At 36.5% G+C, this 27,213-nt stretch overlaps 1 protein-coding gene across 7 annotated transcripts in view; it reads right to left on the bottom strand.

The window, feature by feature from the left end:
• Positions 1-27,213, bottom strand: part of NARS2 (asparaginyl-tRNA synthetase 2, mitochondrial) — a 133,380-nt gene that overhangs the window by 45,083 nt on the left and 61,084 nt on the right. For all 7 annotated transcript variants that reach the window (XR_009249657.1, XM_058687648.1, XM_058687647.1 and 4 more), the window contains one exon: positions 1,079-1,211. Coding sequence is in view for 6 of the 7 variants with exons in the window: in XM_058687648.1 (XP_058543631.1) it covers positions 1,079-1,211 (133 nt within the window). In the remaining variant the exon portion in view is untranslated. The remainder of the gene's footprint in view (positions 1-1,078; positions 1,212-27,213) is intronic.

Below are 27,213 nucleotides of genomic sequence, written 5' to 3'. Positions count from 1 at the left end.
TTACGTTTTAAGTAGAATTGGGCCATTTACTGGGTAAGAGCAGAAAGATATAAAATGAATAGAAGTGAGAGTTGATGAAAGTTGAAACATTCTGTAATTACAAATCCAAACTAAGATATTAGTGGTACTGGAGAGACAATTCATAATAACAACAATCATTTCTGGGTACAAAGTGCCATGACCTATTATTCTATGTGCCTTATATACATTATCTGTGTAATCCTCTGAACTACCTCATAAAGTAGGAACTATTACTCTCATTTTACAGATGAGGAAACTGAGGCTCAGGGAATTAACTCCTTTGTCTAAGGTCACATAGCAAGTAAGTGGTGGAGCTAAACATTCCTGGTCCATCCAACTTCAGAGCTTATGTGCTCTACCTGGATTACGGCCACAGCCTCCTAAAAAAGCTCCCACCCCCATTTTTATCTCCCTCTAAATAATTAAATTGTTACGTAAGAGATGTTTCTAAACTATAATAGACAATGGCTTTTCCCAACTGAGAACTCTTTCTCCTTTAAGTCCAAACTACTTAGTATGGCATTTACAAAGTCTTTCTTTCATGATTTGACTCTTGACTATCTCTCTGGCCGTACCTCTCGTCCCTCTTCTTCCCAAATAGAGCTCTGCTGGCTCCTGTACATGCTTTCCAATATAGCTATGGAGACATTTCTCTAACTATAAGGATGTTTTATTTATTTGCCTAACAAATAACGAGAGCTAGTATTTACTGAGCCTGCCATATGCCAGGCCCACTACTAGGTGCTTTACATTATACAAACATTTCATTTACTCCTCCCCATAACCTTATGAAATAGTTACTATTATTTTCACTTTATAGTTGAGAAAGCTAAAGATCATCAAGGTTAGATAACATCAAAACAAAAGTAATGGCAGAGCTGGGATATGAACTTAAATCTGTCTGACTCTTGTACTTTAAAGGCACTTAATGTTTATCAAATTTAGTTCTCCATCTTCTTCACTCCATGAACACCTATAATGCACAGATGTACACAGAAGCATTTCAGTCTCACAGATATCTGTTATTCAGAAATTGTTTTAAAACTTGCATACCTACCTGCATGAGATCTTGAAGACTCTCAACAAAAGAAATCTCTGCTTCTACCATATAAAACTCTGCCAGGTGTCTCCGGCTCTGAGAATTCTCTGCTCGGAATGTGGGACCAAAGGTAAACACTTGAGTAAAAGCTCTGCAATTCAAGATTAAAAGTATAAAAACAGGATTCACATTATTAATTTTAAGTATTTAAAACACTCAGTGTACTCTTAAGTATAAAAGGTTTTGTGCCTCTGTCTTGTCACAAATCCACCCATATTAGCTGCTATATTTCTCTAATGGGTGATAATAATAGTTTCATTAAAAATGTTACATTTATAGAAACCATTTTATCCCGAAGGAATTTGCAAATGCTTTACAAACCCTATGGCTTACTAAATATAGAATCAACCACTTCTGGGCGCACTCAACTGCAGCTGCCTTAAACAGCAGGCAACTACACTTCGCAGCAATCAAGAACAAAGTAAAGGAAAAATACCACAGCCCAACAAGCTTCACAGAGATTCTATATAGTCACAGTTAAAACTAGAATTTCACATGGATAAAGTATGCTCATTTTTTTTTTTTTTTTTTAAGTGAAAAAACAGTATCTGATATGTATGGTGATCTGTCTTGCTCAAATCCTCTTCAGGTCCTTCACAACCACCCAAGTGTTTCAATGATCGCTGAATGACCCCTGAAACTTGGGGGTGAGGACGGATTTTGAAGAACTGTCTACTTTATTCTCTGGTATTCAAGAGAATAGCTCATAGCGCAACAATTCAAATAGTGGGGGAAAATCTTACTTTTCAATTCCTGCAGAAAAGTGGACAGTACACTTTCATTCTTTAACACTTAGAGTCTCCCTCATGTGGAATCAGGCCAACAACTGGGGTTAAATCAAACATATATGAAATACTGAGTATTTCCTGAGGACTATCTAATCTTTGAATTTTAAGATTTTGCTAGGACAAAACAAGAGACTTGGGGCTCCTCAGCTATTATTGTGAGTATTCATCATTTGACTGGCATTAGTCAAACAACATTAAGATCAGAAAACAGTGCAGAAAATAGATTATGGACACACACACACACACACACACACACACACACACACACCCATTGGGCTTTTTTTTTTTTAAGATACTCTAGGAAATAAAACAGTAAGACAATTATAATGGAAATCAAGATATTTATTTTTTCTTTCAAAAGGCTATTTTAGTTGAGGCCTAGTTGGTAAGAAGCTTAGGAATTTATGTTTTGGTTCTAGTCACCTTCCTGAAACCATAATCAGTTAACCTCCAAGAACCTTAGTTTTTAATGGAAAAATAAACAATAAGAACCCAAAAATATTACTATGGTAACCTCTCTGTTGAACTTCAGATCCAGACGTGCCTACTAGAATGTTCCTGAAAACACTGACCCTACCTTGTGCAAAATGAAAATCCTTGCCCTGCTCCCAGAGTAAACAAAAAACAAAGAACAATCCTTCCTCTCCTTTTTCACTTTCCCCAATTCTATTAATCTCAGTTACTCCACCTCATCACCCAAACCAGCTCTCCCACTGCCCACATTTCCCATATCATATTGTTTACACCTAGGAAAACTCTCGCAAATCCACAGACTCCCTGCCCCTCCCTTTATTATTTTATTTTATTTTATTTTATTTTATTTTATTTTATTTTATTTTATTTTATTTTATTTTTTATTTGAGAGAGAGAGAGTGCATGTTGGGGAGGGAGCAGAGGGGGAGAGAGAGAATCCCAAGCATGCCCACTGCTCAGTGTAGAGCCTGACAGGGACTCAAACACATGACCCGAGCTGAAATCAAGAGTTGGATGCTTAACTGACTGAGCCGCCCAGGTGCCCCCACCTCACTTTTTTTTTTTTTTTTTTTTTTTTAAATCTTCAAAGATACTGCTAGTATAAACTCTCATGTATTGCCTGGAGAACTACAACTTTTTAAAATTAATTAATTTATTTAGAGAGAGTGCAAGCAGGGGAGGGGCAGAGACAGCAGGAGAGAGAGAATCCCAAGCAGGATGTGCACTGTCAGCACAGACCTTGACTCAGGGCTCTAAATCACCAACTGTGACATCATGACCTGAGCCGAAACCAAGAGTTGGATGCCTAACCGACTGAGCCACCCAGGCGCCCCGAACTACAACTTTTTAACTGGTGACTGCCACTTGTCTTTCTTCCTCCAGCCCCAAGCTACTATGACTTCTCAAACTCATGTGTGATTATACCAGCCATAATTTAAAAATCTTCAATGATTCCCTACTGTTTAAATGATACAATTCAAACTCCTAACTTTGACTCTCTTTCTCAAAGCCTTTTCTCTAGTTATGCTGAAGATACTCCCCTCACACAGCATGCTCAGGCAAGTCTTTAGGCCTTTGCTAGGCTGTTCCCTGCCTCTAATGACCATTACTGGCTCCTCTCTCTCCAAAAAGCAAATTCCCAACTATCCTTCAAGACTTGACTCAAATGCCACTTTCTCTTTGTAACCTTACCATACATCCTCAAATTTACTGTTCCCTCCTTTATAGGACTATGACATTTTGTTTATGTATTATACAGAATATATCACTTTGAAATGCAATTATATATGTGTCTTTCTCTCCCAATAAACTACGAAATTTTCCAGAGCAGGAATCATGTTTTATTCATATTTACATCTCCAGTGCCTAAGATAAAACAGGTGCTCATGCTGAATGAATGAGTACTAATGATGATGACAGGCTTCCTCAGTTGTAAAGTGGAAAAGTACAGCATGCTCACAAACAGTAACATTACAAATAATGTACAGAAAAATACTCAGATATATTTCACTGTGGCTGTTACTCAGTACCTAAAAGGTGTCAAACAATCTAGGCCTGTTCCAAATAATAACCTAAAAAATTATAAGGCCCTGGGTTTCCAGTCTGTGACTACACAATCTCTAGGTAGGTTGTCAGTAGTATATCTACATAAACGAAATGACATTTCTTTCTGAGACTTCATCAGTGATCTTCCTGAAATACAAGGAAAGCCAATGAGACTGTTTTTCAAAAGACACATATAATCTGTATTAAGATACTAGTTACAGAGAAAATCGTTTATAAGAAGAACTACAAGTTCCAGTCAAAAGGACATCTGCTTCTCACATGGCAATTCTACGTAGGGTGCCCCAAGATGAGTAGCAATAGGGATTTTTAGTTTAATGATGGTTAATAATTTTCCCTAGCAATGTAGGGTAAGCCGCTCTAGTATAAAATAATGAAGAATGCCAGGGATTCTTATTTTAATTATAATATGGATCAGGCTCTGATTGAGGTACCCAAGAGTTAAGTATTATTCTAATAGGGTAAGTAAAAACTGATGGCCATGTGCTTCCTCTGAATTAACAGAAATTGAAAATGATCTGGAAGCTATGTTACAAAACTGCCTAATTCAGCATCTAGTCTTTAAGCAGATGAACATTTAATCATTCCATAATGAACATCTTCTGCCAGTGCCTAGTGTTCGCTTACAAAAGTAGGGACAGCAGCAGTAGTACCAGCGATAGCAGCTGCTGTTAGAAGTACTCCTTGCGGGCCGCGCACTAGCTGTAAGAACCTTACAGTTAATTCCTTTATAGTTAACTCAATAATGTATTGTTACTTCTCTTTTTCAAGCTAAGAAATGGAACTTCAGAGAGGTTAAGAAGCTTTCCCTTAAGTCACGGAGTCGCAGCCTCTTAAGTGGTACAGGCCAGATTCAAATCCAGATCTGATCCTAGTGGTCACGGCCTTTATCACGATATGAAAATAATGATGCTCATAACTGAACACTGACAGACTCAGAGAATTACAAAGAAAACTTTATAATGCACCTCCCCCCATACTCTTCTCAGAGATAATCAGGGTGAGTAGTTTGATATATTTATTGTATTGTATTGTATTTATTATATTGATATATTTATCTACCTTACGAATAGCTTATTTGTTTTATGTGTTAAAGTTATAGCTTACTAGGATATGTTGCCTTCATGTAAGAAGAATGATAAATTTTCATAAATATTTCCTAACTTTTAGCAAGTCATTTAGCCTTTCTGGTCTCAAATTCTTACATGAGTGGGAGATAGGAACAGCTTGGCATTAATCTCTAGTGTCTTTTACAACAATTTTGTTTCTAGGTCCATGTGAAATCATTCGTATTTTAATTTATGCTGACTTCTTCTTCTTTTTTGTCTTCCACAGACATGAAAGACATTTGCAGCAAGGCTTGGGCTAACCAACATTTAAAATAAGATCTGACAACAAGGCCATTTCTAAAATAAGACACAAAACCAGGTGAAAGGCCAGTACTGCTGTGAGAAGAGACCAGCAGAGAAAGAAAACACTCAGCACTAAAAAGCATTCTTGTGCCAAATTATGGAGAGAGGCAAACTATATAAGGAAAGTCCACGAGCTTGGACTTGATGTTTAAGATAACAAAAGTACATTCAATACACATCAACCAACTTAACTACAAAAACAGCTTTTTAAAAATAAAAAATAAAGTTACCAAAAAAAGGTTGTACTACAGCCATAAATTGGTAAGTGGATTACTATAAAATGGTCACTGAGTGCTTGGCCATTTATTCTTTTGGGCCCTAAAATTTAAGAGCTAATCTTCATATTTTGAAAGAATAGAGGAATTACTGTTCCTTAGCTGGGGAAGAACTTATTCAGCAGAAGATGGATCAGCAACTTTCCCTAAGGCCCCCACTCCCAACCTCCTATCACTTGTCTGTGGTCAGCTCAAAAAAATTCCATTGAACTAAAATGAACTCACAGCTTTCACCTAGCTTTTAAAACAGTCTTTGTCAAATGGTTTTCCCATCTTTCAGAAGGAAATCATCTGTTTTACTACTGCTTTGAATCCACCGGCTTATCAATATTATGACACATTTGCCATTCATTATTTGCACAGAGCAGACCCCTACCTTTCAGCTTTCCCCTCTCCCTCTGACCATCCAATGATACACTAGGTGGAAGGGTGTAATACGGAGCTCTCACCATTTCAACAATTCATGTCAAGATGCCTTAGGGAGGATGCATCCTCAAATCTAAAAATTATTCTCTACCATCACTGTTAAACATTTCTTAAAAAATTGTCTTTAATGTTTCCTAAATATTTGATTTAGTACTGAGTTTGAGGCCCAAACAAAATTTAATCTTAACTGTATAATGAACTTCAAAGATCAAGAGAATCTGACAACAATCCTGGAGGGTTGGCTACTCTTCTCCAAGGAGATAACATCTTGCTCCGGGGGAAGGACATTCCAGAAAAGGGAACATCAAGCACACAGGTCTAAGGTAGGAACAAGCATGGTAATAGGAAAGTCTGGATATTTGATTCTCTTTGGAAGATTCTCTCCTCTTGAAACATTTAACACTGTATTCTCCTAGTTTTCCTATTTATTTGATGTCCATCTCTGTCTCTTACCTTCTACTCTAGCTGTTTATTAAACACTAGAGTTCCTCAATACTTAGTCACTTGAGGCTCCTCGGTTCTCACGGTATGCATTCTCCCTAAATGAGCTCACCTCAGCCAACAAATTTCAATCACCTATCGGCGTACAATTCACACATTTATATCTCCTGCCCACATTTCTTCTCTAAGCTCCAGAAGCATATCAGCTATTCGACTGATCTGCTGACTTGTCACAAATGCAACTCACACCTTCCCCTACCCTCATTTTGTCTTCAATCTTCTTCTAGCCTTCTTAAGTCAATCCTCTCATTAGGCTCTTTTTAGTAATACCATGTACTCCTGTTCACAGCACCTTTTAAAATTAAAAAAAAAAAAAAAAAGAAAGAAACACATAGATGTGATCATTTGTTTAATGTCTGTCCATCTCCTTCATTTGTCTGTAGATTTCATTACCTTATCTATTTTTTGGTTCATCACATTACCCTCAGTCTTAACCCAGTGCCCAAAAACACCAGACAATTACAGTTTGTCAAATAAGCAAATAACTTGTTTTCCATAAAATTTGCTGATCCCCAAACTGAATATTTGAAACAGCATTAGGTTAGGGGTGAGGATAGAGGAGTAATATGAGGAAGATGGTAAACAGAATATAAATTACTAAGCAAAAAATTCTGCTATTTTCTAAAATAGTTTTTCACAGAAGGCACTAGGAGATAACAAAATCAGTTTTTTGAAAAGTGACTGCCCATATACTAGTTTTTACTCTATACTCAACAAGTAAATTTTTGACAAGGACTAGATCTGGTGAACTTCTCTATTTAGCAAAGATTTTATTTCTTGATGAACTGAAATATTATCACATGAAAAAATCACCCTAAGTCTTATTCTATGTAAACAGAGCAACAGCTGATTCTTTTGCTTTTGTGACAGTGGATACCAACAATTTAGAACAATTATTCCACTTCATCATTCCTGCAATGATGGGCTCTTCAGAGGACTGGCTGATTGGATAGGAGGTCTTAGAAAATAAGATTTTTGTAAAAGGCCATAATTTGCGGACAGTCCTAAATGAATATTTATCCTGTTTCAATAAGACACTAAAATCACTTTTCCAAAAAAGCTAAAGCTAAACATTGTCAACTGCATCTATTCATACCTAGATTATCCTTCTTATACTTCTAGTATTTAACAGCCCTTATAATGAGGACCACTAAAGAGAACAAAATGTGGTATGTCCACCACATGGTATTTACATATTATTGAAGTCTATAAAGATTTCTAAGGTTATCTTTCTGAGGCCTGATGCTAGAGGTAGATGAGTCATTATGGCATTGAACTATCAACAATTTCCTGGGCTTACATCCTGTACAAATGACCCTTGCTTTTTTAAGGTTATGGTAATGATTAAGAACATGTACTCTAAAAACTTAAACTGAAATCCTGGCTCCTCCACTTATGAACTAGCCAAGTTAACTTCTTTTGAGAATAAATTTTCCATGTGAAAATGGGGTTATGTAGTATACATATGTATGTATGTAGTTAATACATATGTCATGAAGTTATTATAAAGATAAAATGAAACAAAATATGTGAAAAGCTTAACCTCATATTAACTAAATGGTAAGTGTCCAACAAATGGGTAATAACTACTTTTTTGTTTGTTTCCTTTCTTTCCAAAGGTCTAAGTTCTCATTTGGTTGGTCTCAAGACCTCTTTATACTTTCAATTACTGAAGATCGGAAAGGAATTTTGTTTATGCAGGTTATGTCCACTAGTATTTACCATCAAAACTGAGAAATTTAAAAAACTGTGTTGATTTTAAAACAATGATAAACCCATATAAGTCATAAAGGACATTTTTTAATAAAAATTCATAAGAGGAGTGGTACTGTTTTACATTTTTATAAATCTCTTTCATGTCTGGCTTAATAGAAGACAGCTGGATTCTCATATCTGCTTATGCATTCAATCTGTTGTGCTATCGCATGTCACGAAGACTTTGGAAAACTTCAATGTACACTCATGAGAGAATGAGAATGAAAAAGGCAAATACTGTCTTAGTATTACTATGAAAATAATTTTAATCTCAAAGGCCTCTCCTGAAAGGATCTCAGGAGGCCTCAGGGAATCTCCACACCAAATTCTTGAGAATCACCATTTCAGGAAATGGTTCTCAATGAGGAGTATTAATTCTGGGCTTTATCTCTGGAGACCTTCACTCAGAAGGATGGTGGCAATGAGTATATTTTAAAAGTTCCAAAAGTAATTATTATGTGAACCCATGATTAAGAACCACTACTCTAAAAAATGTTTAGATTCCCTAATTGATATCCTTTTTTAGAAAGCCTCTTGACTAAAATTCTTAAATGAACGATAACATGTTTTGGTGAGGATGTAGACAAACTCCTCATACACAGCTTGTAGGAATGTAAAATTGTGCAGCTGCTATGGAGAAGTCTGGTGATCCCTCAAAAAGTTAAACATAGAATTATCATACGACCCAGCAATTCTACTTCTGAGTATATACCTCAAAGAAATGAAAATAGATGTTGAAACAAAACCTTGTACATGAATGTTCATAGCAGCATTATTCATGATAGGCAAAACCTGGAAAAACCCCAAATGTATGTTAACAGGCTAATGGAAAAACAAAAGGTGACATATCCATACAATGGAGTATTATTCAGCCAGAAAGAGGAATGAAGTACTAATATACCCCACAATATGGATAAACCTTGGCATTATGCTGAAACTAAAGAAGGCAGACATGAAAAGCCCCATATTGTAAGCTTTCATTTCTGTGAAATATCCAGAACAGGCAAATATTTAGGACAGAAAGCAGAAGAGTGAGCGCCAAGGACCAGGGAGAAGGGAGAATAGAGAGTGAATGCTTCGTGGGTATGGGATTTCCCAGTGATGAAAATGTTCTGGAACTAGACAGCGGTGTTGGTTGCACAATGGCATGGATAGTAAACTTCTTGTTATGTATATTTTATCACAATAAAAAGTTCTTTTAAGTTTATTGGAACTAATTGTCCATGAGGTACTTCACACATTTTATTTTATCCTTGCTACCCAAAAAGCACTATACAACATGGTCATCCTGTTCTTGGTGGCTATTTCTGACTCCTCTTTCAGTTGCGTGCAATCTCTGAGACTGCCACTTCCGACCACTTACGGCTGCTCTTTCCCATCTTACATTTTCCTCTACCTACAGCCCTTTCTTAGTAAGCACTGATGGTCAATCAGGATACTTTTTCATTTCATTTTAGGTTACAACCTAATGGTAACACATCCAATAAAGTTTATAGCTTTTAAGATCCCTTTTGCTCAGGCTCAGAGATTTACCAAAAATGACTTCTTTTTGGCATGTGTCTTTCCCCCCTACCTCCTTTAGCTACTCTCTGGTCTAAAGCTGTTGTGGAACACTGTGGATTCTAAAAGGATTCAGTCAGTTTACTGATTGAGTAAAAGGAAGTTTTGTTGTAAATGCTTAAATGATGTACTGCAGTGGTTCTACACCTTTAGCAGCATTAGACTCCCTGGGGCTTGTTAAAATTCAGCTTGCTGGACCCCACACTCAAGGTTTCTGCTTCAGTAGGTCTTAGGGTAGGCCTGAGAGGTCATATTTTTACAAGCTCCCAAGTGATGCTGCTGGTCCAAGGACAACACTTTGAGGACAACCGATCTGGTGGGGGGGGGGGGGGTTCTCAATCTTGACTGTGTAGAGTAAGTTATGGTTCTTCAAAAACAATCAAGAGACCCAGTCCCACCTGCAGACCGATTAAATCTGTTTTTCTGGGGGCTTGAGTTGAAATATGATGCACCTATATTTTTTAAAAGGCTTGCCAGACATTCTTTCTTTCCCTCCAGACATTCTAATGGACAGCTAGAGTTGAGAACCGCTGATGTAGACCTTCTAATTACCAATTATAATGCAACATAAAAGGGACAAATAATTGGTACAGAGGTACCATTTGCATAAGAGCTATAGACTAAGAATGAAATAAGACATTTTTAATATTCTTGACCAACTCCAAATCAGAGCTTGTTCTATGAACACAAAAGCATAAAGAGACCATGACAGACTAGAAACAGGCAAGATGCTTTTAGAGGAACACTTGGCCTGCAGAAATAATGCAGAAAAATCTCTATTTCTCTGCATTCATTTTCCCTGTATTCTAGAAGAGGAGGAAGAGGAGGGGGAGGGAAAGGATGGGTGAGAGGAGAAAAGGAAGACACAGAATAGAGAAATACCCATTTAGGCCCTGCAGTAAGTCTTTTACGTGTGTACCAAGTGACATATACAGGGATTTCAGAGCTGCACAACAATGCACTAGGAAAACACTAGGAAAAAATACCCATCAGCAATAAAATAGATGATTTGTGGCATATTCATACAAAGGAATATCCCACAGTAGCGAAAATGAATAGATTATGCAACATGAATATAAGGTAACAATGTGGAGGCTATTAGGAATATATTAAGTGAATAAAGGAAGTCATAGAAGAATACACACAGATGATTCCATTTATACAAAATTCAAAAGCTTGTGAAACTAAAAAATGAGTTGTTTATGAACATATGTGATGACACTATGAACAAAAAATGATAAACACAAAATTGAGGCTAGTGGCTAGTTCTCATGGGGAGGGAAGGGGAAAGACTACAGAAACATTTTGGGAGGACCAGAGTGTTGAATATATCATTATTCTTTATGCTTTACTTACACATCTATTGAAAAAGTAATTTTGTGTCCATGCAATATTTAGGCACCAAAAAAGACACAGGATGGACAAACTAATGGAACACAATAAAAAGTAAAAATGACAAAATTATACTAAAACTAAAGGGCAGGCATTGGCATCAGAGCCCCAAACACCTGACCACGATGCCACTCAGTTCTTCATACTTCCTACCTTTCTTCTCTCTCTGTCCATTCAATTTAACTCAACAAACTAACACACTCTGAGTACCTGTATTTGTCCAGCATTATTACTGTGCTAAGGGCAACAGAAACCTTAGCACCTCACAGCACGTAACACGAGTGACTTCAATGCTTTATGCTTTGGCCAGAGGTCAGTTAAATTTGCACTGTTCAATATGGTGACTACTAGCCATATATGGCTATTTAACATTTACACTACTTAAAATTAAGTAAAATTAATAAAAATTCAGTCTCTCAAACTGGCCACATTTCAAGTGCTCAACAAGCCACATACAGCAGCTAGTGGCTACTGTATTGGACAGTGAAGATACAGAACACTCCCATTGCTGCAGTGAGTCCTACTGTCTAGCACCAAAGTAGACTGTTGAATTCTCAATGAATACAGAAGATAAACAACTGAGAAAAACATGTGCTCAGGCAATGGGACATGAGGGCAGGGATCAAAGGAGGCCAGAGTTGCTGGGGCCTACTCAGACATGTTTTACTTTACCCACAGCTATTGACCTGTCATGTCAGGTCCCTGTGGCTCTCCTCCCCTGTCTCATATCTGTTGCTTTATAAAAATAATGCCCTGCTTTGTGTTTGGAGCCATAGTTTCCCTCTTCTGATAAAATGGCTGCCTTTCTGAAAGGCACTGATACACAACCTAAGAATTATTCAGTAATCCATATTTCTAGCTTTTATTTAACTTTCCATCTATGTGCATACCTAACTCTGAGAAGCAGGCTTTGACAGGCTATTAAATCACCCCATGGCCAACTACAAGCCATTGCATTTATCATCTTCAAAAGATGAGGATGAACCTACTATTCTCCAATGAAAGTGGTTTCCTGAGAAGGAACACTCAAAACAGATACATGATACAATGAATAGTTCTTCCATCTTTTGATTTGCTCTCACTTATAAATACGTCACTAAATGCCAAAAAGAAACAATGAGTGCTGAATAATACTAAAAACAAATACTTCTAATTATATGGATTATGGTATAATCTACACAAAAGGTAGGGAGACTTTGGATTGAACAATCTGAGCAGGTATCTTCAAATTCTCCTGTCATACTCAATGCTCAATAGCTATATATGAAATACCAGTATTATATCAAACACATATTTTGGCTACAATGGGCATGCTTGTAAATTTTGAGATAATTCTTTATACAGTAGTCCCCAAAGCACGGTCTTCCCAGACTTCAAATGTTCTCACTGAATCTTGCACTATACTGCTGTGAAGTAGAATCAGGAGGAAAGCACAGAATAATTACCCAGTTGAAGAAACTAAGTAAAAGTCACTAAAAGATGTTACAGAAACAAAAACATTTAGGTTTTTATCTTTATCTTCCAACCTCCATCATGATCCACACACTAAATTTGCCTCTTAAATGTGAAATATGCCTGGCTCAGGTTTTGCATATTCTCCAAATTGTAGAGATTTATGTGACACATGTATATTTATCTGTCCTATGCACCTGTTTCAAGTGGCAAAACATGGGTTTTACTTTTTCAGTGCAGGGGTATACAATAGGAGATAAAGTGGGAACTGACATCAAGAGAAATAAATACAATTATCAACTAACAAATGTGAGTGAGCTTATTTGTTACCAATTTCTACTGGTGAGAGAGAAGCAAAAAACCATGGCTGGCTGAGTGTCTTATTACCAATTTCTTTTCGAGAAGCAAAAATGAAATTTCCTTTTATTTTATAAAAAAGGAAGCAAATCTGTCTTACTAAAGCAAAATACATACAAGTGGTTTCTGCAATTCATGTACATAGTTTATAGGTGATTTAAAATAATTTTTAATAACACCAAAGTTTCTAAATTCATACAAAAAGAAATTCATACCAACAATATGGGACGGTAAAATGAAATTCTGTTAAATGAAATGTTACATTAAAATATCTAAACAGATCCAATATATTATTCCAGGTGTGTTAATGTATTTTTTGATGGAAAAAAAAATTTTTTTAAGTAGAAAGATTGGTGAAAAAAGTCAAAAGTACAGAAGTAATTCAAGCCTACAGGTCATAGCAACCAACCAAGAAGAAATAGATATAGCAGCCTAGGACCTAACTATCTTACAACAATCATTATCTACTATGAAGTCATATTCATTTATTTCTTCATTAAACAAACATTAGGGTACTAACCACTATAAAAAAGAAATAAATCAGGCATGGCCTTTGCCCTCAAGGCTTATATAGACTAGGAGGGGAAATCACAGACCTAAATGTACAAGTTACAATGACAAAATTCCTAAGGAAAAAAATAGAAGAAAATCCCTGTAACCTTTTGAGTAAGATATAAAAATCATGAATCAAATAAGAAAAAAGTGAGTATGTAGCAACAAAATAAAAAAAAAAACAACTTTAGTCTTCAAAAGGTACTGTAAACAGATGGAAATGGCAAGACACACTGGGAGAAAATATGTACAATACATACATATGATAAAGGACTAGTATCTAAAGCATATGAATAACTCTTATAACTAAATAATAAAAAGACAAAGAACCTAACAAAAATGTGGAAAGGAACTGAAAACACAGTTAACAAAAGAAAATACATAAATGGCCAATAAGCACATGAGAAAAAAAATTTCAACAATATTAGTCATCACAGAAATGCAAATTAAAACTGTAATGAGACATATACTTAGAAGGACTAAAAAAATACTGACAACATCAATTTTTGTCAAACACGTGGATCAAATAGAACTCTCATCTTTTGTTGGTGGGCATATAAAATAATACAAGTACTTCGCAAAACTGTTGGGCAGTTTCTTATAAAATTAATCACACATTTACCATACAATCCAGCAATTCCTAGGTATTTACCCAGAGGAAATGAAAACATGTGCACACATAGACTTGTGCATAAATTTTTATACAGTTTCATTATAATATCCCCAAACTGGAAACTAATGTCCATCAAAAGGTAAGTGAATTAACAAATTGTATATTCATGCAACGGAATAACATTTAGCAATAAAAAGGAACAAACTACTGGATGAATCTCAAAAGCATTATGTTGAGTGAAAGAAGTCAAATACAAAAAAAGTAAATACTGTATAATACTATTTATATAAATCTAAACAAATTATATAAATACTATTTATATGAAATTCTAGAAAAGAAAAATTCAATAATTTTTTTTTCAATGTTTATTTATTTTTGAGAGACAGAGACAGTACATGAGTGGGAGAGGGGCAAAGAGTGAGGGAGACAAAGGATCTGAAGCAGGTTCGAGGATTCGAGCTGTTAGCACAGAGCTCGATGCAGGGCTCAAACTCACAAGCCGGGAGATCATGACCTGAGCCGCAGTCGGATGCTTAACCAACTGAGCCACCCAGGAGTCCTATAGAAAAGGAAAATTCTAGTCTGTGACAACAGAAAGTTGATCAATGGTTGCTTAGGGCCTGGGGCCAGAGAGGGAGACTGCCTGCAAAGGGAAACAGGGGACTTTTATTTTGGTGATAGAAATATTTATTTTTATTACAGTAGAGGTTATAAGGCTTTATTAATTTGTCAAAATTTATTGAACTGTACATTTACAATGGGTGGTTTTCTCATATATAAAGTATATTCAATAAAGCTGATTGAGAAACAACAATAACAAAAAGCGCTTATTCATGCATTGGCTTAATTACTCAATTGGCCTGTTACTTAAGTTCTAGTGACTACACTATAAAAGGTGAAGTGTCAGGCTCCTGGAACCATAGAAGGGGCATAGCAATCATCTACTTCAAAGAACAAGAGAATCCAGAACTCAGTGATGTCTCATTGTCAACATAGCTGACCACAGCTCTTAGGGTAGATTATGACCTGATCTGCTCTCAGAGTTTATTTCTGATTTGGTCTTCAAATTCTGAAAGGTATCTTATTTTTGTGTCCTAATCCCTTCCTTCATTCCAAGGTACTGGTATAGTTTAACCTTCTGACCTGTCTTGTCTTGTGAGTTTTGAATTCTGGCAGACTCACTATTTGTCTCAGTCTTCTGCTTTGCATAAACGCCAGCGCTGTTACTCTTATGAAACTGGCTGCCTGCTATTTTTCCTGGTTACAACACCTTGGCTTCTTTCTTTATAATCACCCTGGGTTCTACAGGTCCCAGATGTCATAACGACCATCATCACAGCACTTACCATTTCAGCGTCAAACTGTGATAAACACTGGGCTGCACACAGTATCTAATTCTCACAATAGCTCTGCAAGGTGACCATCCATTACTATTCATCCTTATAGTTAGGAAGTGGAGGCTCAGATAAACTTACAAAACTAGTATGTATAAAAGGAGAATGCTAATTTGGGGCACGTGGGTGGCTCAGTTGGTTAAGCCATCTGACTTCAGTTCAGGCCATGATCTCACGGTTCGTGGGTTCGAGCCCCACATCAGGCTCTGTGCTAACAGCTCAGAGCCTGGAGCCTACTTCTGTGTCTCCTTCTCTCTCTGCCCCTCCCCTGTCTCTCTCTCTCAAAAATAAATAAACATTTAAAAAAAGAAAAAAGTGTTTTGTTTGTTTTTCGTTTTTTTTTTTTTTTTTTTAAGGAGAATTCTAATTTAAGTTTGACTATATGACAATTTGCTTGGACAAATCCAGCACTTTCTGGTAGGGATAACATTATCTCAGTAGCGACTTCACTCTGTAATAGCACTGGCAACCTCTATATGTCAATTGACAAGTCTGTCCCATATTTTTAACATTCTCCTTGGTGTCCAACACAGTTACATACCATCTGGGTAAACACTAAAATTATTACCGAATAAATGAGTACCCAGAGTTATTTTTAGGTAGAAGAAAACAAGCTAGGGGGGAAAAAAAGACAAACGACACAAATTTTCTCTGTTCCCAACCCAACCTAAATTCTACAAACATGTAATAAACAGATTTTTTTTCCCCCCTTCTCCTAAAAAAGTAATTAAACCCACCAGAGCAAAACAGAATTTGGGCAAGATTACACAGTAATTGTAGACAATAATAATATCAGTTTTGCTCTTTATAGCTCCAATTACCGTCCATAATGCTTAAATTACTACAGATTAATTGATACCTCACTATAGTAACCTGTTAGACAATGCTAACAGGCATTGCATTTTATGCAAAATGAGTTCTGTTTGTATCATTCCTCAAAGGACTGACTGGTAATTTTTTTTAACTCACAGCAAACGTGCTTATTTCAAAGGCATTCAATCCTTTAGATATTTTGCTCAGCCAGACCTGAGATAAAAGAAGAATGGGGCTGATTCTCTGATACACCTGAAGTGGAGAAAAGGAAAATCAGTAACAGCCTTCACAAAGGAATGCAATACTAGAAATAGGTAGAGAAGCCCATGTTTAGACTTGCAAGGTGGTATGCTGATACTGCAGAGTTAATAATGCATTAGACAAAGGCACTAACTCATCACACAAATAATGCAGAGCCTAACGAGAAATGAAAGTAAATCATTACCACTCAAGCTAATAAAAATGAAGTTCAAATAGTAAATTGAGCACAGATATTTATAGGAGTCCCCCTCCTACTTGCTAGATGGGGTAATGCCCGATTCATGAATCATTTCATAAAGACAATTAGATCTTAAAAAAAAAACAACAAAAAAACCCCACAGATATTTACATTCACTCCTTCCTGAGACAATCTTAAAATAATAATAAGTTAAAAGGAAGAAAGGGGAAGAGGGTCTTCAGGGGACAAGAGACTTCAACCAATCTTTGGTTGAAGAAAACAGTTGTTGAGTGATGACCAACATGTCAAAGTCTGGAAACCATTACCTAGAATAGAGAGTTAAGTATGCTGCAGAAGACAGGAGGTGAACTGCACACAGAACCTTGGTGAGGCTGGAGATGGGGGAAATGGAGATTCACTGATTGAGTTTACATACGGAACTGTCAGCCCTCTCACACTTCCCACAGAATGGCTGGAAGCCAGATGTCGCCATCAACCAGGGAAGAGTCTTTCTCCAGGGCAGTAGTCCTCAGCATCATTCTCACCTGATAGGTTTGTCATGACACAGATTGCCGGGCCCCACTCCGTTTCTAATCCAGTAGTGGTTGCCAGGGGCTGGGGAGAAGAGGAATGGGTGGTGCCTACTAATGGATAAGTAATGAAACGATAAAAAATATAAAATTAGATAGTGGTAATGGTTGTGAAAGAGGACCCAGCCGTGCTTTAAACTGCCTCTATTTGGACTTCAGACTATACTTTCTAACTGAAGTTCTTTCCAGCTTATCTTTTCACTCAGGCAAAAGACCCAATGGGCAAAGCATCCCGTGATGGGAACCAAAACTACCCCCTTGAGCACTGACTGCCCTGACTTCGGCAAGCCCCCACATGACTGACTCCAAGACAGTGACCGACCTGATCTTTACCGCCCACCTGCACACACTCACCAATCTTTGTCCCACATCTTCCTTATATGAACCTGCCAGTATTTTCAGCACATTGGAGACAGCCTTTGGGATATTAGTCTGCTATTTTCCCAGCATGGTCCTCACTGATATAAATTCCTGTCTTGTTTCACCACCACCTGTCTTTCCGCCTTTGGATTTTGCCAGCAGCAAAGGGCTCAACCTGGTCTGTTTGGGACCTCCAAAGCCATGTGCTCCTGCACCCCTGGGCCCTAATTACAGTTGCACAATTTTGCAAATATAGTAAAAACTACTGAATTATAAATTTTAAAGGGTGAATTTTATGGTAAGTTAGTTATATCTCAATAAAGTTCTTCTTTAAAAAATCATTTTACTCATCTGTACACAGGGCTCTAACCAAAGCCCAACAAATAGATCGGAAAAAATTTTAAATCATGTCTCCCTTTTGTCTTTCCTATGCTAAACTTATTCAGATTCTTCAACCATTTCTTTAGACCATGATGTCTACATCCCTCTCATCCTGGCTGTTGCCCTAAAGTCACAACCTTTTCATACAAAGTTTAATAAAAGATTATAAGTATTTGGAAGTAGATAAGGGAACAGGGCAGAAAAGCTAGACAGTTTACTAGCTTTTCATGATTTGGCTAAATATAATTCATTCAAGGATAGTGTATTACACAAGACATTAAAGAACCTAAAGACATTCCACAACCAAATACAGATAACATGTACTGGGGTAACTAAAAGTCTGTATACCAAAAATGCTCTAAAGTTGTATTAACTAGATTCCTGTTGTTCCAAGAACAGAAAAGCAATAGAATCCAAACTAAATATAACAGCCAGGGGTCATTAAATATAAATGACATTTTAAAATGCACTCTCATGTAATCATTCCACTGATAAGGTTACTTCTAAATTCAATTCGACCTAGACAAGGTTGAAATTCCCTTGCCATATGCTGTTCTTGCCTCAGGACAGTCTTTTGTATATATAACAGTTACCATGCTGTGAGTTTTTTACTTAATGCCTATCATGCTCATTCGATTGTACAGGGTCATGAAGGTTGGGATCCTATCTGTTGTGTTCATCTCTGTATCCCAGCACCTAACCTAGTGTTTGGTACACAGCTGACTCTCAACAAATGTTCAGTCAAGCTGAGATTGATTTTTGAACTCTGAATCAGGCAAATGATAGCAAAAGAAATTATGAAGACAAAGAGGAACATGATAGTTTGAGGAATTTGTGGGCTAATTGGGAGATAAGCATATAAACAGGTAATTACAAGTTTTTTATAAATAGGATTGATAGAAATCCTTTCCAACAGGTATTAAAGTCTTGATTCTGTATTAATAATGTTACAAAATTAAACAGTCCCTAAATCCAAAAGCTCAGAGTCTAATCAACAGAGAAAAAAAATCAGTGATTCCAGTGTTATAAAACAGAATAAAGCAACATGGATGTACAAAAGAAGCACACTTAAACAAGTAAGATGTGGGGGTGGGAGTGGGGATCCTGGGAGAGACTTTTTTTTAAGTTAAAAAAATTTTTTAAATATCTACTTATTTTTGAGAGAGAGCGCAAGCGGGGAGGTACAGAGAGACAGGGAGACACAGAATTCGAAGCAGGCTCCAGGCTCCAACCTGTCAGCATAGAGCCCGTCACGAGGCTTGAACCCACAAACCATGAGATCATGACCTGAGCCGAAGTCGGATGCTTAACTCACTAAGCCCCCCAGGCGTCCCTGGGAGAGATCATTTTTAAGCTGAGTTTAGATGGGATAGGCAGGGGTTAGCTAGACAAAGGCCTGAGGACATTCCAGGCAGAATAACAACAAAGGCACAGAAACACCTGTATATTAAACAGGATGTGATTAGACAGTTATAAGCAGTTTAGGATAGCTGAAGCAAAATTAAGTAGATGCAAATGACTGAAAAGATGCAATGGGTGTTGAAAAAGAAAAGCTGGGGATGATATTAACACAGCTACTGGAAAGATTAACACAAACTGGAAAGAAGGTAGTACCATTTCCTGGCATCGGGAATTCAGAAGGAAAAAACAGACTGAGGGAATAAGATGATGGATTTAGTTTTGAACATGTTGAGATGGTTAAACAATAGCCAACTGGAGAAGACAACTGGCATTTCACAGGTGGGAACCGAGCAGAGATTTCACATTGGAGATATGAATTTCACAACACCATTCTTTGACCATTACCTCATAATTGTGCAGATTTTAACCCTACCTAGCACGTCCATACCAATGACTCTTCACTGAGACCTCCAATTCTTTAAATCCACCACTTTTTCCATCATCACCCACCACCCCTACTTCCTCACTCCTTCTTGATCATGACCTCCATACGTATCTACTTCCATCAATCTCATTTGGCAATACCCAACCCCTGGTTAACCCAAATATTCACAATCTCTGTACTGCACCCAGACAAACTAAATATTCTTACTAAAAATGAAAAGCCTCTGCACTTACTGCTCAATTTGCCTGAAATGCTCATCCGCTAGCTATACTGTACAAATGAAGAAATTGGTAAGGAGATAATGAATTTCCTGAGTCTTTTATACAAATAGTCTGTGAATTCATATTTCTACCAAAAGTTATTTTTTTTCCTTTTTAAAGTTTATTTATTTATTTTTGAGAGACAGAGAGAGAGAGAGAATGCAAGCAGGGGAGAAGGACAGAGAGAGAGAGAGAGAGGTGGGGGGGGAGGGGGGGGACTCCCAAGCAGGCTCTGCACTGTCAGACCCTGACATGGCTCCTGATCTCACAAATAGTGAGATCATGACCTAAGCCAAAATTAAGAGTCGGACACTTAACTGACTGAGCCATCCAGGTGCCCCCAAATAGTTAATTTTTAACATACATAATACACTAAAAAGAAATCTCTTTGCTTTAAGGTCCCATTATCATATCAAGAGAACACCATAAAGAACCACCATTATTCATTATTCCTATTTCATTATTCATGAAATTAGGTAATTAAAGATCTCAAAGTTTCATGGTGATATCTTTTCCATGAAATAGAGTAAAAGAAGTGATTAATATATATTTAACTCTGGTGTGGGCTTGATTTTATAGCAGAAACTATACAGACAAATTTGGAAGAATGAGAATTCAATTTACCAATACTTACTAAATATCTACTAATTTTAGTAGACATAAATATTTAGGATGTTTATAATCTGAGGTAGACATGAAAAGAACTAAAAACTGGCTAAATGTTAAGAGGAACTTTTTTCCTTTAGGACATGAGATAGGTGAGTACTGTAAGAAAAAAGAGAAAAATAATATTTGAGAAAAGCAGGGAAGGACTCAAGGAGAAAGTCTGCTTTCAGTTGAGCTGTGGAGAAATGAGATATGGAAAAAAAGCAGTCTACTGCTACAGGGAGGGGCATTAGAAACAGGCACGTGCAAAAACATACAGAATGAATAAAATAGCTATAATCAAAAAACTCTTGAAAATCAAAGAAGTATAAATTAACAAAGTTCAGATAATCATCTAAGCATCAAGTGGATGAGGAATGAGAAAGTTCTATGGGATGGGAAGACAGTTTCACACTCAATTATAAAGGATACCTCTGTAACTCAGGTTCACATGTTGACATCCTTACCACAGCCACTTAACAGGATGAGTACATCCTGACTATGAATGTTTCATGGCTTGTGAGCTCAGCATGCGAACTGATGAGATGACCCACGGGAGTGAGTTTAGGATTGCTCATACCAATCACAAAGCAAACAATCAAACTAGAATAAAATCAACTTGAAGTGTAAGCTGATTCCTCCTTATCCCCACAATGGAAACAGCTGATTTTTTCTCATTAAAAAAGTAATAAATACTAGTTTTTTGGATCTGAATAAAAGACAAACTTAAAGAAGAAAATAAAAATTAGCAGAGATGGCCACTGCTTATTAGTTGAACACTGATGTATATCTTTCCTGCATACACATGCATACACATTATAAAAACCTGGAATCACATTCTACTTTGTTTCATAACCATTTTCCCCCCTTTTAACAACATGGTGTAAAGCTTTATCATCAGTTTTAAAAGCTGTACAGTAATCCATTGTTTGGATGATTCATAATTAATTTTACCCTCAGTTCAATGCCAAGGTCCATTATATCTAGTTTTAATTTTTAAGTTTCTTTGTTGAGCAATGTGTTGTTATTTTGAAAGAGGAAGTTTTTTTTAAATTTTTTTAAAAATGTTTATTTTTGAGAGAGAGAGAGAGAGAGAGAGAGAGAGACAGAGTTCGAGCCGGGAGGGGCAGAGAGAGAGGGAGACACAGAATTTGAAGCAGGCTCCAGGCTCAGAGCCCGACACAGGGCTCGAACCCACGAACTGTGAGATCATGACCTGAGCCGAAGTCGGACGCTTAACCGACTGAGCCGCCCAGGCGCCCTGAAAGAGGAAGAATTTTTAAAGAAAATTTTAATTCCAGTAGAGTTAACATACAATGTTATATTAGTTTCAGGTGTACAATATCGTGATTCAACAGTTCCATCCATTACTCAGTGCTCATCAAGATAAGTGTACTCTTAATCCCCATCCCCTATTTCACCCACCCTCCCACCCACCACCCCTTTGGTAACCATCAGTTTGTTCTCTACAGCTAGGAGTCTGTTGTTGAGCCGTTTTAACTATTTCTTAAATTAGCACTTCATGATTTATACTTTCTTAAAAGTTATATTAGTTTCCTAAGGTGGTCATAACAAATTACCACAAACTGCTGGGCGTAAAAGCATACACATTTATTCTCTCACAGTTATAAATGCTAGAAATCTGAAATCGAAGTGTTGGCAGAGCCATGCTCTTTGTAAGGTTCTAAGGAGGAACTTTCCTAGTTTCTGGTGCCTCTCAGCAATCTTTAGTATGCATTCCTCAGCATCACTCCTATCTCTGCTTCTGTCTTCACATGGTCTTCTTCCCTCCATGACTATCTCCTCCATGTCTCTGAATCCAAACACCCTTATTTCTTTGACACTCTTATATCAAAAGATAAGAGTCAGTGACTTTAGGCCCACCCTAATCCACTATTTTAATTTGATTCTATCTGCAAAGATCTTTTTTCCAAATCAGGCTGTATTCAAGGGATTTCTCTTTGGGGTACATTAATTCAAGCCACTACAGATGTCATCCAAAAGACAGAGAAATTTGTACTACTTTGTTCAAATAGAATAAAACTAACTGAATCCTTTCATGAATCTAAGATGCATATAGGGTTTAGTGATCTTATTTTCCCTATATATTTAAAACATTTTGCTATTTCATCATCCTATAAATTATTTTATCATTACTCATCAATTACTCCTAGTTAGGTTAAAAAAGAGTAAAATATTGAAAATAGAAGAATGGTGGGTGCCTATGACAGACACATAGTGGATAAGAGGAAGATACAGAATGAGATAAATCAGCACCATTATATCATCCTCAGTTTTCTTACCGCAGTACACACAGAATTGTGTCATCTGTAAGAAAAGCCTGGAGACAGTATTGTTAAAGTCTTTTTGTAGTTTTCAGAGAACACAGTTGAGAATTGAGATCTTTTATTCTTCACTCACAATGACAAAGAGAAGAAAAATGATAAAGATGCTTCATAAATATTAGGCAAGCCAGGAAATGAATGCAAAGAGACAGATAGTAACAAGCTAGTCTCTAGTAATAATGGTAAAATTGGTTGTATATAAGTGAAATCTCAGACAATGAGCCTACACAGATAACGATATCCTAAATGAATTTTCTCAAACCCAAGAACTGATAAGGGAACAATACATTTTTTTTTTTCAACGTTTTTTATTTATTTTTGGGACAGAGAGAAACATGAACGGGGGAGGGGCAGAGAGAGAGGGAGACACAGAATCGGAAACAGGCTCCAGGCTCCGAGCCATCAGCCCAGAGCCTGACGCGGGGCTCGAACTCACAGACTGCGAGATCGTGACCTGGCTGAAGTCGGACGCTTAACCGACTACACCACCCAGGTGCCCCTGGGAACAATACATTTTTAAGGGCAAAAAAGAAACATGATATTTTTATCCAATTAGTTATTCTACAGTTACGACTTCATCATGCAATGATATGCAACAAGAACTTGGATCATACCATTCTGCTGAAAGGGTATGCAACAATATTGTTTCATCATTTGTGCATAAGAATTTACTTGATATGGTTAATAAATGAACAAAGGCTGAAGGCAAGGATGTATACAAAGGTGTTTGGAGGAAATAATATCATGTAGAAATAAAAGAAGTTAAGTGATTTGATAATTGGGTGTTCACGAATCTAAAAATAAAAATATTTTGCAATTATGGATCAAAATAGATGGCCACACTTTCTTCAACAAGATTATGAGCTATCCTGTCTTCAAAAGTATTACTTTTTGATGATGAGAGTGCAAGAACCAGAAGTAATAATAAGCTAGACATTATTAAAGAAGTATTTGAAATCGAGAATCTGTATTAAGTATAGATATATTTCTGGTTCATGCCATGGCAGTCAATAAACAGCTACATTCAAAGTGCTGTGTCTAGATGGGGTATTTTTAAAACCCAGAAAAGTGGGAATAAAAATTGAGGTTTGCTACCATCATCAAGACAATGAAAAACAACCCCAAGAATCAGAAAAAAAAAAATTTGTAAATCATATATCTGATAAGGGACTTATATCCAGAGTATATAAAGAACTCTCACAACTAAATAATAAAAGACAACCAAACCAAAAAAAAAAAAAAAAAAAAAAAAGAACCAAAGACTTAAATAGACATTCTTCCACAGAAGATATCCAAATGGCCAACAGGTACACTCACCATCAGTAGTCATTAGGAAAATGAAAATCAAAACCATAATAAGATGCCATTTTGGCACAAAAAAGACATACAGTACGAGTTGACAAGAATGTAACGCAGGCACTGTGGAAAACAGCCTAGCAGTTCCTCACAGTTCCTACCACGTGACACACAGGTTCCATTTCTAAGTATCTATCAAGAGAAATGGTCACACAAATATTTGCACTCAAATATTCACTATTCGCTATCACTATATTCGCTCTTACTAATAATAGCCAAAAAGTAGAAATAACCCAAATGCCCATTATTACCTGCTGAATGTATAAACAACTATAGTATACTCATATATGTTATTTGGCAATAAAATCAAATGAAATACTACTACATGCTGCAATGTGTACAGACATTGAAAATATTATGCAAAGTAGAACAAAATATGATATACTATGTATTTCATTTGTATGAAATATCCAGAATGGGCAAATGCACAGACACATAAAGTAGACAAGTGGTTGCACGGAGTGGGAGGGAGGATAGAGGGTAAGTGCTAATGGAAAAAGTTTCTTTTTGGATGACAAAAATATTCTTAAATTAGATTATGGTGATATTTGAACTGTGAAAATACACTAAAACCCATTGAATTGTATCCTTTAAAATGATAAATTTTATGGTAAGTAAGTTATCTCTCAATAAATCAGTCTGTAAAAATTTGGGTTTGCTATGTTTAAATTCTTATTAAAATTCTAATAAAGTTGATTTTCACTATTTCTTTATTTTTGCTTCTGAAAATTATTCAGAAGATGGCTTAAAAATATTTATTAAAAATAAGGTGAATTATCCCCAGATGGTAAAAGGTGATGACTATTTTCTTGGTACAGTGAGGGTTAATCAAGCTTCCTAAATGGATATTTAGATTATTAGTAATTTTCCCTAGAGTAAATAAAGTTGCTTTCAACATTTTTGTTTATACATCTTTACAAAGTTGTAAGATCATTCTCTTAAGAAAAATTCCTAGACATGAAATCCTTGGTAAAAGCTATTTCTATAGAGAGGCTCTACCAATTTATATTTCCAACAGCAATGTTCAAGAGGAAAACATGTTTTATCCTGAAATATGCTTGCCTTCATAGCTTACTAAAAAAATACATAATAAGGAAAAAACACCTGTTAACAAAACACCAAAAGCAAAAAGCAAAAGCAAAACAAAACCAACAAAGAAAGAAAAACAGTAATAATCAGGGGTGCCTGGCTCAGATCATGATCTTGTGGTCTGTGAGTTCAAGCCCCACATCCAGCTCTGTGCTGACAGCTCAGAGCCTCTAGCCTGCTTCAGATTCTGTGTCTCCCTCTCTCTGCCCCTCCCCTGCTCACACATTCTCTCTCTCTCTCAAGAACATTAAAAAATAAAATAAAAATAAAATAAAATAAAATAAATAAAATAAAATAAAATAAATAAAATAAAATAAAATAAAATAAAATAAACAATAATAATCAAAAGCTGTTTCAAATACATGAGGTTGAATATTTTCCTTATTCTGGCTTTAACTGACAAGAAATGTAAATTTTTATTACATGACATTTCTGAACATAGGTTTTGCAATTTAGTATTCCTAATTTTCTCAGAATAAATATGTCATGTATAAGTTATATTTAGAGGCAGAATATGATAAAAACACTTAGCTTTCTCTTATTTAAAAAATGTATTTATAGCTGTGTCTACTGAGGGTGTAGAAGCAATAATCCCCCTAGAGCAGCAAGATACCCAGTGACTGAGTCTTGGTTTCTAAAATAACACTTTCCAGTAAAAGGAACCAAGTCTCTGAAGAAATGGCTGATTCTGTGTCTGGGTAGGGAAAATTAAAAACCTAGGATAAATGCCAAAACTTGGGAGCAACCAAGGTATCCCTCGGCAGGTGAATGGATAAACTATGGTCCATCCAGATAACAGAATATTATTCAGCACTAAAAAGAAATGAGCGACCAAGACCTGGAGAAACCTTGAATGTATACGACACTAAGTGAAAGAAACCAATCTTAAAAGGCTACTTACTCTACGATTCCAACTATAGGACATTCTGAAAAAGGCAAAACTCTGGAGGCAGTAAAAAGAACAGTGGTTGCCAGGGATTAAGAGGGAGGGAGTGATAAATAGGAAGAGCACATTTAGGTCTTTGATCCATTTTGAGTTTATTTTTTGTGAATGGTGTAAGAAAGTGGTCTCGTTTCATTCTTCTGCATGTTGCTGTCCAGTTCTCTCAGCACCATTTGCTAAAGAGACTGTCTTTTTTCCATTGGATACTCCTTCCTGCTTTGTGAACGATTAGTTGGCCATACATTTATTTGTAGGTCCAATTCTGGGTTCTCTCTATTCCACTGGTCTATGTGTCTGTTTTTGTGCCAATACCATACTGTCTTGATGATTACAGCTTTGTAGCAGAGGCTGAAGTCTGGGATTGTGATGCCTCCCGCTTTGGTTTTCTTTTTCAGTATTAAAAAAACAACTACCCTACGACCCAGCAATAGCACTACTAGGAATTTACCCAAAGGATACGGGAGTGCTGATGTACAGGGGCACATGCCACAATGTTTATAGCAGCGCTTTCA

The sequence above is a fragment of the Neofelis nebulosa genome, chromosome 10 (genome assembly GCF_028018385.1).
Source record: "Neofelis nebulosa isolate mNeoNeb1 chromosome 10, mNeoNeb1.pri, whole genome shotgun sequence".
In the NCBI taxonomy this organism is placed as follows: domain Eukaryota; kingdom Metazoa; phylum Chordata; class Mammalia; order Carnivora; family Felidae; genus Neofelis; species Neofelis nebulosa.
This window is presented reverse-complemented; position numbering and strand designations above follow the sequence as displayed.